Below are 14,926 nucleotides of genomic sequence, written 5' to 3'. Positions count from 1 at the left end.
GATAATGCCAGCCAGAGAAAAACAAATCCAGGAGGGAAAAGCAGCAGAAGAGAACCAATAAATCAAAGTGATGGTCAGCTCATTTCCACGTTCCTGTTCTCAAACCCAGCACGAGCTGTTTCCCAGGCTGGTTATCCATGGGCTGCAGAGAGCCCTGCAAGGTTCTTGGTGCAGAATTCCCACCTGAAACAGGTTTTTCATGGACTGATGGACAAGGGATTGGGAATCCCAGCAGGGAGGTCAGGACCTGCTCATGAGACCAGGAACTGCCACATTTCACTTATCCCACATCAATCCCTGCTCTCAGCTGCCCCCAAATCCTCAAGGAGAAAGGGAACAGGGGGAGAAGAAAGAGCCCTGTTGTTTTGGGGTGGGTTTATTGTCCTGCAGGAAGAATAAATGGGATTCCCCCAGCTCTAACCAGATGAAAACCCAGTGTACAGAAGGTGCAGGGAGATCCCCTACAAGACAATCACACATCAGAGTAGTCAAACACACTGTTTTTTTAATGCAGACTTGCAAAACACAAGCCAAGTGTTGAAAATTCAGGACATTTCATGAAAGCACATTTGGTCCTCTTCCAAGTTTCCTGTCCTCAGTTAACACTTCATGGATAAATAACAATTAAGCATACATGGCACTTTTAGTTAAGAAAACCTGATATTGCACATGATACCAAGAAATATAAGAGACTGTTTCAGCAAGTGATTCCAGCACTGTCACCAGTTCCATTTTGATGCCATTCACTTGTACACAAACTCTCATTTTAGTGCCTAACAGGTGCCCTGTCCTTACAGAGTAAAAACATATCCAAGCAGTTTTAGAACAAAGAGGAGGAAAAGTTGACTCCTGAAGGAACAGAGTCTTTTACCACCAGCCTCTGTGAGGATAAAGAGCATTTCTGTGGAAAGATGACTGTCACATCACCTGGCAACAGAAATTCCAAAGCAATTCCCAAGGGAAGCTGACCATGTTTGGCTGGAAGGCTGCAATTCCTGTCTGGGCTGCTCCATTCTCAGCCACCTTTCACTATTCCTGGCAATCACAAGGAAAACACAATGGCAGAACAGTTGTGCAACTTCCTCAGGGTGGTGGAATTCTCTCTGGAAAGCTCTGGAAGGGATTCAGCCCTGGGCTCAGGAGTTCAGAAGGCACAAGCACAGGGAGTGGCCAGTGTCACATTCCGGGAGCTACACTGGGCTCAGGGACAAACCTGGATCAGGAGAAGCCACCAGTGCACTTAGGGTGTGTCTGTCCTGGTGTCCTGTCCTTCCTGGAATCCTGTCCACGCCAGAATCCTGTCCAATCCATCCCTGTCCATCCCAGAATCCTGTCCAATCCATCCCTTACCCCTGTCCATCCCAGAATCCTGCTGAGTTTTCACAGCCAGGGTGGGATGCTGTGCTGGGCTCCCACCCCACCACTTCCCACTGCAGAACTGGCTGAGCCCAGCCCTCTCTGCCCCTGCCTCTGCCCATCCTCTGCCCTTCTCACCCTGTACTGGCTGCAAGCACAGCCTGAACCTCTCCCAACCACCTTGAATTCCTGTTTTCCTTTCAAAGAGACACTCCAGCAATACCTTTGGCAAAGCTGGAATCACCAGCTGCCTCAAACACCAAGGCAACCCACTCTATTGCAATATTTTGGGAAATTTTAACCTATTTCCCTCTCCCCCTTCCAACCCTTCACCCCTTCAAACACATAATAAGACTAAGACTTGATGATATTTTTTTTTTTTCTGCCTGAATACAAGATTCAACTATCATGGAATGGAAGTTTCTATAACAAAGTCCCTGAGATGCATCTGTACATTAAAAGATTCCAACAATAACCTCTCCAGCACAAACTTCGTATTTATTAGAAATGTTTTGACTTGCAACACGTGGTTTATGAAAACCAATGTTGTTGTAAGAAGGTGAAAATACAGCAGATCAAGTTGCCCTTGTATTTATGCCTCAATTTAAAAGTAATTAACCCAAAAAATAACATTCTACTACTTCAACTCTAGTCAAATTTAGAAGTATATAAGCAACCGGAAAACACTGGAAAAAAACCCAACTTGTTATATTTAAAATAGTTGTTTTGGCCTCAGTTTGTTCTCATCCCTCAAACCCTTAACTGCTTTCTTCCTGTAAGTTCACAGATGCTCTTCCAGGATCTTAAAAAAGAAACCAAATATCTCTTTTGAAGTGACTTTGGGCTCCACTGTATTTTGCAACCAGCTCATCAGAAACACTTTTCCATCTTCCCAAGGAAGCTCAGTTTTCCCTGCTAGTGAAGAGAACTTAAGGCACTAACACATGAATCCTGTCAGGAATGTGAAATAGTTTGTTCTTCATGTACTGTGACACCAGCTCTTAGCAGCATCTCTCCTGAAAAGGCACTACAACGTGGCAAACAAGGAAACTTTGGGAACTTCTGCCTGAGTGGCTTTGCAATTCCCCCTTCCCTCCCCCCTCTCCCTTCCAAAAAGGCACCTGGATTGGTTTGATCACTGGTTTCTGCAGCTGTGAGCTCTCACAGCCCTGCAGGTTCTATCGGCTGTGAGCGTCAGGGATGGCAGACTCTACCAACAGCTCTAACACCACCAGGAGTTCTCTTTCCAAGAGTACACAGAGCAGTTCTGTTTCAGCAAACCCAGTGGGTTCCTACCTGAGAAGACCTTAAGGTTGTGTATTGCTAGTCAGAAAAATTCAAATAACTTGGTGTAAAAAATTGCACTTCCCCACTCCTTCCCCAAGCCCCGAGGTCATTTCAAATTAAATACCAGACCCTGCTCTAGAGGGACATTTGTAACACAGCTACAAAGAGGTAGCTAAGTGGCACAGGCCAATTTGCCTTCTTTTTCTCCTAAAATATATTCAGCCTTCATTTGCAACAACATTTTTCATAGGAAGTCTTGAACCAAGAGCTGTTCAGGTGGCACAGGAGGTTACCCCAGCTCGGACTGAGCTCCGTCTCCTTTGTGTCCACGGCTGACCCAGGCCCAGGGGACACCTGGGGGACTCAGCCTGTGCAGGGAGCAGCTGAAGGGGGAGGAATGTCTGCAGAGGAATCCCAAGCTCCTCTGAAGTTTCCCTGCAGGGTCCCTCAGATCAGTCCCACCATTCTGTCGATCTGTCTCATGTAGTTGCTCTTCAGGGGCAGCAGGTACCTCCTCTCATCAGGGACTCTGTTACACTGTTGAGGAAATTTAAATCTTTTTCAAAACCCAAATCCAAACCCAGGCAAGCTCATCCCCCTGCAATCCTTTCAGATCCTCCCAGTACAGAAAATTGTACCAAATAACACTCTTTACTCCAACTTTCCCTCGTTCTTTGCAGACTTCCAGCACAAATCCCATAAATGAGCAGCAAGTGTTTCCTCAGTGCAGGCTGCAGCTTCCAAACACACAGCACAGCTTGTTGTGCAACTGAGATTTCCTTCACTATGACAACTGTGAATGTTCAAAATAATGCTCTTTTTCTGGAGCTTTGCAGGGAGGAGGGAAGGAACCACACAGAGATTTAAAAAAATTGTCCTTAGCTGCTCTAGGGGAAGGTGTCCTTGCCCATGGGGGTGGAATGAGATGCTCTTTAAGCTCCTTTCAACTCGAAGCATTCTGTGATTAAAACCAGTTCTGTTCTGGTTGGGGATGGGCACTGGAGCCACAGCTCTGGGGCCAGTTGAGGCCTTGCTAAGAAAGGTCCCCTCTACACCCCCCCAAAACCACACTGAGGAAGACAAAGTTTGGTTTAGATGACTCCCTGCTTCTCCCTTTGCCCCTGACAGCAACACTGGAGAGTTTTAAGAGCAAAGGAAAGGGGAAGGGAAAAATAAAGTAAATTAACAAAGAACAAAAAAAATTGCTGCAAAATACTTCAAAGGGGATGGGTTTCACCTGCACCAGGATCCCTCACATCACCCCACTTCTGCTGCTGCTGCTGGTGCTTTTCACAGGGGCTTCTCAGGTACTTCACATTTCTAAAGGAAACACTCCACAGTGCCACCTCCAAAGGGTTCTGGTTGTCCTGCCTGCCCCTTCCCGTGCCCAGGCAGGAGCAGCCTGTGCATTCCTTACGTTGGAGCTGAAGTTGGCTGCCTTGAGCTCGGTGGGTTTGGTTTTGTGGGCGCTGTCCTCCTGTCCAGGGAGGATGTCCTCCCACAGAGAGTTCCGGAACCGCTCGTCCACAGACACGATGTGGCCCTCAGTAGTAAACATGAACTTGTTCCCAGATTTATGCACTGGATTCTCTTCATCAAACAACTGAAGGAGAGACGGGAGAGACAGTCATTGGTAGGTGTGCCACATCCTTCATCTCCCAGTAACAAGGAGCTGGAAACAGGTACTCACGCTTTGAAGGATCACACAAAAATACCTTTTAGTGCTAAATAATGCTGGAGCAAATGGAAATAAATAGTCTTAATGCAAGGGATTGATCCGAGCAGTCAGAAGAGGAGAGCAGAAGAAAAAACTTCTCACACAATTTAAAGTGCCCTTATTTTTCTAAGCTGCTCTGTGAGGCATTTCTAGGCTGGCATCCACTCAGTCACAGATTTATTTGGTTTTCTGCACTAAAGGAGATTGAGAACAGGGGCTCAGGCAATGTCAGCCCAAATGTTTTCTCCTGTGAGTGCCCAAGCCCAGAGGGGAGAAAGCAGAAGCTGCTCCAGGCAGGAGGGCTGCAAGCAGCAATAGCTCAGAGCTGAGCAGCAGCTCCCTCCAGTCCTGCTCCCTCTCCTTTCCAACCTCTTCCCAAAGACCTGCAGCTCTCCAGGCTCAGGAGCCACTCCCGGGCAGCTGCCTCAGCTCAGGGATTGGGGTGAGGTCAAAGAAGAGATCAGCCTGAATCACAAACCCAGAGCCCAGCAGGTTGGCATTAATGATCCATCCCCAACCCACCACAGTTTCTAATTAATAATTAATAACCTCCTGCCCCCTCCTCTGCCATTTTTGTGCAGTGTCTTGGCAATGAGGAACACACACGTACCAGGTACAAATATTTACAGGTTTCACTGAGGAAAAAGCTCTCCATTCGATCCTCCTTCGTCTTCTCCACCACGTGGTGCAATGTGGCATAGCCACACCTGCAACATTGGACATTGGTTTGGGGTCAGTTCCAGCTGTCCTGCTCTCAAAGTGCTCCCCAGACACTCCTTCACTTGAGAGCATTCCAACTGCCAGGGGTGAAGTTCAAATGCAATGGTGTTGTGCAAGCACTCACTGGTTATTGGTCCTGGGGTGCTGAGGGGTCTGTGATCAGCTGGACCCCACTCAACAGCAATGTCTGACCTGGCCAATCATTGCACATTTGTCTAGGAAATTAGTCAATTAATAATAAGGAATAAAAATTCATTGTCTTCCCCCTGAGCCTTGCAAGAAGTTTGGCTACTCAGTATTAAAGTCAGGATTCACTGCTGCTGTCTTGAACTGGGAGCTGACATCCAACAGCATCTGGCTTAGGGGCCATCCCTCAGTTCAGCTAAACACCATGAGGTGGGAAATAATCTTGCAGGATCCCTAGGAAAAATCCCAACTACTATTTTCAGCAGTTTTTAGCAGCTGATCATCAACAATGCATTTTGAAAGGCAAGTGATAAAATTCCAAAGGTGTAAAGCTGCCATGGACTATAATTTCATTTTCAGATGGGAAGGAAAGAAGTGCTCAATAAATAAATCATCACTTGTGGCTTTCAAGGAGGGCTGGGTTTTCTGGTTTACCTACATGTGGCAGACTGGATTCTATGTAATATTTGTATAATAAAATGTAAGTATATAGCACTGAGAGAAGAAAAGAACATTGAAGACTGACTTTGCTTTTGTATATTTTTCCAAACTCTGCAGAATATCCATTCCCACATGAAGGTAAAACGGGTTCTTTGTGGCCTAAATAAGGAAGACAGACAAGAGTTAGAGTCAGCAATTTTGAAATCTTGTAAAAATAACACAACAAAGGCCTACTGGTACCAGAGTCTTGTGTATCACAGCAAAGTTATCTTTATAGGAGCATGATTTGGATTAGCCAGTGCAAGCTTCTCACATTTGCTTTAGTGCAAATCCTAGAAAACCTGCAGTAAATCCAAACTCTCTGATCCCTTCCTTGTAGGCAGACAGTAATTTTAGTTTATTGTATCTGTGCCTGGACAGTATTGCAAGGGAAGCTGTTGCATTTACTTCAACAATTTTGGTTGAGCGGTCACAAGTCTCTGCCTTGTAAAAATTTGCCAGCAGCTTTTAGAAAAGGGTGTTTAGTGTTGTTTTTGCCTTCCTTATAAAAAAAGGCTATTTTTGAAGCAAACAGCAGAGCAACAGCATTGCACAACTCTGCAGTGCCTGCCCAGAGACTCCACATGACAACAGGCAGCTCCAGCTGGCCACGGGTCGGGGCAAAAGGGACTTTCTGAACAAAAGCCTTTTGGCCAAGCCATGATGTGCAACTCAAGAAGTCAAATACCTGATAAAGAAGATATGTGGACTCCACCAGCTCCGGCCTCAGCGGGTAAAAGGGAACATCTGGGGCCTGCAGCTGCCAGTTGTACCTCTCTGGGAGAGCTCCATAACGTTTCCATATGGCATAATAGAAGGCATGGAGACAAATGGCATCTTCCACATCTCCTATCAACACCTGGGCACGAGAGCAGCCAGAGACATGCACATTTAGTGCTGCAAGGCAGCAAAGATGAGAATGTGGCACCTAACACAACTCTTCTCCCATAGAACATGCAGAAAATAACCCCCAGAAAGTACTAATGTATTCGTTCTTTGCAGTAAAAGTTTAAGCAGCACAGAATAAGAATGCTGAGGTTAAAGGAGGGAAATTGAAAGTCTCTCAGATCTAGCAGAGCGCAGGCCAGGCCTCCCCACATTCTTGTGTTAATGCAGAGCTGAACTGAGCTCTTATCAGAGCAGCCAGATGCAAACCCACAGGTGGGAGCTCAGCTCAGAACTCAGCCTCATTCCCAGCCCAGGATTAGGATAAGCCTTCCCACTTGGCCTTTACCAGAAGGAAAGCTTACCTGCAGTCCAGGGAAGAAGGCCTGCAGGGAGTCAATCCAGGTGTTCATCAGCTGGCCCGTGTACATGTTCACGTTGACGTACAGGGGAGGATCCCCTTCTCCTTCGTTGCAGGCCTCACGACTGCCAGGGAACGAGAGCAACATGGAAATGTCTCTGCTGGAGGAGAACGCAGCACACTGCCACCAGCACAGGCAAGCAGCCACTGCTTTGTGTGCTGGGCTCCTTGTGAAAGGAACCAAACATCAGCCGTGCTCCCAGACAAGTTCATTCATAAAGGGATGTATCCTATCCAGCAGAATCTCTACCAAAAAGTCGTGCTAGGCAAGATGAGGCTTTCAGAAGAGCAAAGCAGCCAATTTAATGCATTTCTTTTGCAGTGCCAGTCTTTTCTCAGCCTTAACATTTTTAAATGGGACAGGAACCAGTTTGGCTTCTCTGCACCCCATCAGTTGCTGAGGAATGAGGAGACTGCCATGGAAATGAGATTTTGCTTCTTACAGTAACAAGAACAGATTTTCTAGAGTGTGACACAAAGCACTATAAACAGATACGTTTCAGATCTTGCTGGAGGATTCACTGCTCAAGGAATTGATGCTGAATGAATCACATACCCTCTCCTCAAGTGGTTCTGAATGTTCTGATAAGCAGCGTTGAACATTTCCAGGTCTTCCTTTTCCCCAAAGAGGATGTAGGACTTCAGCAGGTACTCATAGAAGGAATCTGACCCTGCTCCCAGTCCACTCTGCTTTCCAACCCAGTGGCCAGTCTGGATATTCACAACATTTCCTTTCAGAACAAACAAAAAGTTTAGTCTGAGGCTGCTGAGTATATCAGAGGAAAACAATCCAGTCAAGATTTGGTAAAATTACATGTTTGGAAATTCCCTAGCAGGAAGGATCAAAGATTGGCATCAGATGAAGTGTTACAGTGGTGGATTCATCCGAGGAACACCCACACACACAGAGTTATTTTAAGTACTTTTAGTCATCTGCCAATCTGAATTATATTAATGGGGACACAAATCAGGGCCTTCAGTTCCATTCCCCAGTTCTGTGAAAAATTCCATTTGAAAACCTGTGCCCTAAGGAGTGTTTCAGAGACTCCATTTTTCTTACAAAACCCCAAAGCACCACTAGTTCAACACAACCCCTGGGTACACCAGGAGAACGTGGCTGACCAGCTACAGAGGGAGCAGAAGGACAAAGGTGAGGCCACCTGAAGGACCTGATGGCACAGCCTGAGCTGTGCCATTACCCAGCCATTACCCAGCAGTCCAGTGTTATTGCTCCTGAGGCTCCACAGGGCCTTCACAGCTCTCCTGGCCACCCATTCGAACGTGGAATCACCAAGCAGCCTGCTGAGGATCCCAAACTCCACCAGCAAGGATCCAGCTCCTGCTGTGCACGTCTCGTTGTGGCTGTCTGGAGGAACCCCCTTCTTCAGGTTCACCTGTGAACAGGGACAGTCCAACAGGGCTGCACTCAGCCAGCTGTGCTCACAGCTGCACCCTCACCTTTAGGAACAAGCTTTTTTGGTAGTTTTTGCACAATGTGCAGCGTGAAATGTGCACAGAGACACAAAACCAGCACGCTGCTGCTTGGAAAGCTTTCCTGTAGAATTCCTGATATTCTTCCAGCTTTACAGCATCATGCTTAAAGGGGGCAGGCCTCATTTTTCTCTTACACTTGCTAACCCTTGCAAACTTCACCCCACTTTTTCATGGTTTCCATTAAACATTCAGGCTTTTCCTTCTTTGCTGCCCCTCAGTTTGTGCTGCTGAAACCAAGAGCTCCTCCCCTTCCCCATGGAACACAGTGCTGAAGGGAAGTTACACCACCCTCAGCTGCTTTATCAGGCTCTGAACAGAAGTGAAAACTCACATTTCTACAGCCTGGCAGGTCTGGAGAAAAAGCACTACTGCTGTCTCCAGAAATTAAGGGCAGCCAGGCAAGCGCTAATTATAGTTTTGCAGTTTAGGATTGTTCCAGTAGTAGTGACATCCTTCTCCTTGCCAACTGCATCTGCTTAAAACAAGAAGCTGCAGCATCCAAGAATCCCAGAGCATTGAGTACCCACTGAGCAGTCTTCAGGAAAAATATAAACTCCAAGCCCAGTATGATAAAGATTTCAGAAGAGTTTTATTCTAATAGAATTTAGTAGCAAGTCAGGAATAGTCCCTTTCCTCAGCTATTTGCCTTTACAATATTCCTTGTTAATGACAGGATTGTTTGCTGCTGTGTGACACAGGGCAGGGAATGCTCCAGCCAAACAGCACAGGAACAAATGACTCCTGACCCACAGGGAACAACAAACACAGCGAAAAATCAGCCCAGGGAAAACATTTACTAGACAGAAGGAGCAACCTGAGCAACCCATGTCACCAAAACTTGGGGCAGTTTCCCCTGTGTCATTTTAGAATAACTTGGAGCAGGCTCAATACCCCAAGTGTACATAAAAAGGCACAAAATTAAAGTTGTATGACAGGTGAAACATTGTTTTGAGCCTATTTCCCCCAGGGCTGCTGTGTCCACTCACCCGAGGATAGGGAATGCCAGTTTTGGTGTTCTCAAAGGCTGGGAGCAGCCTCACTGCCAGGTCATGAGCCAAGTGCAGCAGCTCATTGTCATAATCCTTAATGGTCATATCACCAAAGGGCTGCTTGGTGTCTGTGATTATGATGTGGGCAGACAGCAGGCTTCCCAAAACCCTGTGAAAAAAGGAAAATTCAGGTTTTCAGTCTGTTCTGAACCTCACTCTTCACCTGAACACCTTACTGGCATCATGTCTGACAACAGGAATTACACAAGATGATCTGGTTTTCCCCCACCAGTGGTGAACATACGTAGAAATCATGCTGCTGTCAGCCACAGTATCCCAAAACCTGGTTCTGCAAAATTTACCTAACCCAGGAGTTCTTGTAACAAGTCTGTTTAGGAGTGAAGACCTGCTTGTCCCTGCAAATGGCAGGAAGGGTGTTAGATAAACTTAGTACTCAGAGAAAAAAAGGCCAAACACTGCTTGAGGCACTCAGAAAATGAAACCCTTTAAAATCAGACAGGATCCAAACCCATTTCCAAGACCAGGGTGTTTTTCATCTAAAATGAAAATGAAAGTGAGCAGAAGTCCATGAAACCAAAACAAATCAGGGAAAAGCTGTCCCAGGATTGTTTGTTGGGCACAGATCTGAGTCTCTGCTGTAAGAGATACAACAAAAAAACAGAGTCTGCAAGCACAGAGCCACTGTCTCACTGCTCCAGGTCACACGGGACTGATTAAAATTGTTTCCAGTATGAAAGGATGGAATATTTCCACAGAAGATTAAGAAACAGCTTACTTGATGAACAATTTAGGGAATAAAGCCTGCCAAAGAGCTCCTAATCAATGATTTCACTTTGAATTACACACACCAAGTCTTTAACCTTGTTAGTACTTTAAAGACAGAAGCTCAGCACCACATACCTGATTGTTGCCTCAAAAACCTGGACTGTTGAGTCTTTATCAAATGAAACTGTGTCAATCACCAACTTCACCGCCTTCTGGAATTCTGAGGAGTTTCCCATTACCTTTTACAGAAAAACAAAGCTAGTTTGTACAATTTTTGCTTCAGAAAACAGTTGGGGAAGAGAATGGTAAGTTCACATCTTAGCCCAGCAGTCAGACTTAGCACACTGAGTGTTCAAACTGCCTGAACTATCAGTTCAAGAGTTAAGTCTAGCTTAAAACATAACTTGCAGAACAATAAAAGTTTGATTTAATGTTTATTTGACCAAAGGTCAGTCCAACCTCTCAGGTTCCTGACCCAACACTGCACATCCAGGAGTTCCCTTGTGCCTGCTTCCTACAGGTCTAACCTAGGAAGTGATTTCCACTGCATCCAGAGACAGATGTAAATTCTGCCTGAGCTTTAGGGGAGCAGGAATGTGAAAGGAAAACACAGGTTCCTGCTTGCCTGAGCTCATGAAAAGGCTGGGACATACCTAAATTTTTAACCAAAGCAGCAGGTGCCAGCTGTCCCCATTACCCAGCCCCAGAGGGGAAGCATCATGTGTCTGATCTGAGCAATGAGGAGAACAGGCTTCCCCCATGCAGAAGCTTCTGAAACACAAGAGACTTTAGCAACCAGAACCTTCACATTTGAGCAAAGAACTTAAGCACTGCCCTGTTGGTGATAGGACAGGAAGGCACTGTCATCAGCCACACAGCACAGATCCCAAACTTCTCTCAGTAAAACCCAACATTTCCCTCACTTCTGCTTTCAACCCTGCTCAAGCAGCTCCTCAGCACTGCTGCAGTCCCAGGTAGAATAGAAAGCGTTCTATATATATAAAACCTATATATTTACATCCCAAAGAGCCCAAACCACCTTCTGCACCTGACTCCTCACGTTATCTTCCAGTTTTATCAGAAATGCAGGCGAGAAGCAGCTTTACAGGTGTTCCCCTCCTTCCCTTCACTCTTCACACAGATCTGAGTGTCAGGCCCTCCCTGCCAAGTGAAACAACCAAAGCTCTTCCAGCTATTGTGCACACAATGAGCCCTCCTCCTGCCGGACCTCTCAGCAACTCACAGCACTTCCAGTTCAAATCCACCCATCCGGAGCACCAGAGTGATGGCATATCCCAAAGAGATGAACCTTGGGGAGGAGCTCCAAAATTTCCTCTGGCTCTTCAGGAAATCTCTGCTGACATCTCCAGCTACTGGCATTGTGTTACCCCCATGTGACCCTGCTGGTTTATGATCCAGCTGTTAGCTCGTGATCCAGCTGTTAGCACCACCTGGGCAAGCCCTGGCAGCACCCCCAGGCAGGGCAGTCCCTGGGGTGACCAGAGCAGTGTCCCCAAGCCAAGGACTCACCGCCAGCGTGTCCAGCGCATCTATCAGTGTCAGGGAGTAGTTCCCCAGCACATCATTGATGTTCAGGTTGGAGCTGGAAGAGCAGAATCACACAATTGTTAAGGTTGGAAGAGATCTGTGCAGATCATCCAGTCTAACCCCCTGTCCAGGCAGGGTCACCTGGAGCGGGTGACACAGGAACGTATCCAGGTGGGTTTGGAATGTTTCCAAAGGGGGAGGCCCCACAACTCCTTGGGCAGTTGTTCCACAGTTCTACCCACTATGGAAAGAAGATCATTCCAGTACCTGAAGGGAGACTACAAGAATTATGGAGAGGGACTGGAGTGACGGGACAAGAGGAAATGGCTTTGAACTGAAGAGGAATAGGTTCACATTGGATATTAACAGGAAATTGTTCCCTGGCAGGGTGGGCAGGCCCTGGCACAGAATTCCCAGAGCAGCTGTGGCTGTCCCGGATCCCTGGCAGTGCCCAAGGCCAGGCTGGAGCAGCCTGGGACAGTGGGAGGTGTCCCTGCCATGGCTGGGGTGGCACTGGGAGGGCTCTGAGGTCCCTTCCCACAATTCATACACAGGTGGAACTTATATTTTAGCTTATGGCCATTACCACCTAACCGCGGCTGAGCAGCACCAGGAGGAGGCTGGGCCCAGCCTAAACCACAGGGAGACACACAGGGCCCCATAAAAGTCCCGGGCCCGGCAGCCGCTCCCTGCCCCGGGCCGAGCTCCCAGCCCCGGGCCGAGCTCCCAGCCCCGGGCCCAGCAGCCGTTCCCAGCCCCGGGCCCAGCAGCCGTTCCCCGCCGTTCCCGCTCCCCCGGCCGCATTGCACTCACGGATCGCGGCGGTCGGGCCCGCGGCCGCGGCAGTGCAGCGGGTCGAGCTCGTCGCGGGGGAAGGCGTGCTCCATGTAGCTGTCGTAGCCGAACACGAACATGCCCCGGGCCGCGTCCCGCAGCCGCGCCCGCAGCTGCGGTGGGAAGGCGCCGCTGTAGCGCCGCTCGTACTCATCGCCGCCGGCCGCCGCGCCCCACAGCCGGGCCCCGCGCCCCGCGGCAGGACCGGGCAGCGCGGGCGGCCGCGGGCCGGGGCAGGGCAGGCGCGGGTGCAGGCAGAGCCCTCGGGCGAGCGCGGGCAGCAGAGTCAGCAGCGCCTGCAGCCCGAGCCGCAGCAGCAGCAGCCCCAGCACCACCGACCGCCATCGCATGGCCGCCCGCGCATAGCGCAGCGGCGCCGCCCGCGCCGCGCCGCGGCCCCTTTAAGAGCGGAAGGGAAACACGGGTTGGGAGCGGCGCGAGGCCCGCCCCCCCGCGCTCCTATTGGTGGAGCCGGCGCGGAGGCGGGAGCGGCCGCCGGCCATAGGGCGCGCGGTACGTCACTCAAAGGCACCGCCCGGCGGCGTTAAAGGGGCGGGGCGGCGCGGGGCTGGCGTGGCACGGCCCGCGGCTCCGCCCGGGAACAGGGGCGGGGCAGGGCCGGATGGCGGCGGGGCCTCCCCGGACAGGCCCGGACCATGGGCCCTGCCCTGCTGCCGAGCCCTGCCCCGCTGTCACAACCTCCCCCGGAGCGCTCGGGCTGGGGCAGAGCGGTGCAGAGCTGGGAAAGGACCCGCTGACAGCGGCTGGACGGCAGCAGGAATTCCCTCCATGGAAAGGGAGCTCAGGCCTTGGACCTGCCCAGGGAGGTTTGGAGTGCCCATCCCTGGAGTGCCCAAGGAAGGGCTGGAGGTGGCACTGGGGCCAGGGTGGGATCGGGCACAGCTGGGACTCGATGATCCTGGGGTTTTGCCCAGGCTCGGTGCTCCAGGGACTCTGTGGGATGTGTGAGCCGCGGCTTGTGCAGCCCAGCCCGGGCTGGCAGCAGGAGCCCCTCGGGCCGGCCCTGGCGCCACAGAACACGCACGGAACGAGCCCCGGCCAGGGCAGGAACCGGGAATTGCGGTGGGAGGGAGGAAGGCAAGGCACGCTCCGGCCCAGGATCCAGAGGAGATGGACACAGGGATTTCCTGCCCCACTGCCAGACTGGACAGTGGACAGCAAGGTGACCGCAGCAGGGGAGACCCGTGCGACGGCTCCGGGGCAGCTGCAGGAATAGAGGAGCTGACAAAGGCCAGGTGTGGATGTGAGAGTGAACACACTCCGCATGTAAAACCAAACCTCTCGACGACAAACAAAGGAACGGAAAGAAACCACAGCTGGGGGAGGTAGAGAGGAAACCCAGTTCTGAGCTACCCCAGCAACCTCAACAGCATCCAGACCTGGCTGTGCACAGGTCACCTGTCACTGAACGGAGCTGCCCTTTCACACTGGCATTGCATCTTTTTTCCGAAGTGCCTGATTTGTTACAAGGAAATGGGACAAAATATGAAAAATGCTTACACGGAAAAAAAAATAAATAAAGGATTTCTTATGCACAGACAGACAACCAGACAATAATCTATCTTCAGCTTGTATTTTAGAGTAGTTCAGATCTTTGTTTTTCAATTATTGTAACAGAAACTGTAGAATGAATAAATCCAAACCAAGTATCACAACTCAGTGGTCCATCCAGACTTCTGGATGCTGACATTGGACAAAATCCTCTAGCCACAATCTTTCAGTTCCCTTCCTCAGTCTGCAGAATTCATGGATCTTTTAAATGTTACTCAAATCAAGAAGGGAATTCATTACTGATTCTAAAAAGAGGAAAATTCCTCCTTGTTGCAAAGATAAGTATCCACACCCCAAGTTAACACAATTACACAAAAGCACCTTAATAGTTTACTTACTCATGGGACTCTTGCAAGAATCAAGTTTAGCTTTAAATTTCACACACCAAAACAACTTTTTCTTCGGCTATTGACATATTTACTCTGTTTGTTGAATAATATAATCAACCCAATGGGGCTTTTCAGAGAGAAACACAAATGAGACCAACCAATGCTTCCAGTACCAGAACAAAAATATTCAGAAATGGCAATTTCAGAGCCTGGCCTCTCAAAATTGCCTGTACTGAGCACAATGTTTACAGTCACTCTCCAGATGAAGTTATGTAGGTAAAGATACCCAAATGTTTCCCACAATTAGGTAATGAGGGCTCTT

The 14,926-nt window shown here is 49.0% G+C and overlaps 1 protein-coding gene across 1 annotated transcript; it reads right to left on the bottom strand.

Annotated features, from left to right (window-relative positions):
- Nucleotides 1-485: 485 nt before the first annotated feature.
- On the bottom strand, nt 486-13,053 carry EDEM1 (ER degradation enhancing alpha-mannosidase like protein 1). Its single transcript, XM_005521961.3, has 12 exons — nt 12,683-13,053; nt 11,852-11,924; nt 10,457-10,560; nt 9,533-9,704; nt 8,263-8,446; nt 7,609-7,783; nt 6,997-7,117; nt 6,435-6,605; nt 5,793-5,866; nt 4,971-5,067; nt 4,061-4,246; nt 486-3,180 (listed from the first exon to the last, which is right to left on the bottom strand). The coding sequence occupies exons 1-12, from the start codon at nt 13,051-13,053 to the stop codon at nt 3,091-3,093; spliced, it is 1,818 nt and encodes a 605-aa protein (XP_005522018.1). The 3' UTR covers nt 486-3,090.
- Nucleotides 13,054-14,926: the final 1,873 nt, after the last annotated feature.

This window comes from Pseudopodoces humilis, chromosome 13 (assembly GCF_049639895.1).
Source record: "Pseudopodoces humilis isolate 2021_Gansu_Grassland_sample_001 chromosome 13, ASM4963989v1, whole genome shotgun sequence".
Taxonomy (NCBI): domain Eukaryota; kingdom Metazoa; phylum Chordata; class Aves; order Passeriformes; family Paridae; genus Pseudopodoces; species Pseudopodoces humilis.
The sequence above is the reverse complement of the archived record's forward strand: the minus strand, read 5'-3'. Positions and strand labels throughout refer to the sequence as shown.

Coding starts and splice junctions, on each gene's coding strand:
- EDEM1 (XM_005521961.3), bottom strand. CDS start 13,053: ATGCGATGGCGGTCGGTGGTGCTGGGGCTGCTGCTGCTGCGGCTCGGG. Junction 9,705..10,456: donor GTTTTTGAGGCAACAATCAG/GTATGTGGTGCT, acceptor CTTTTTTCACAG/GGTTTTGGGAAGCCTGCTGT. Junction 3,181..4,060: donor CAGCCAACTTCAGCTCCAAC/GTAAGGAATGCA, acceptor TTTCCTCAACAG/TGTAACAGAGTCCCTGATGA.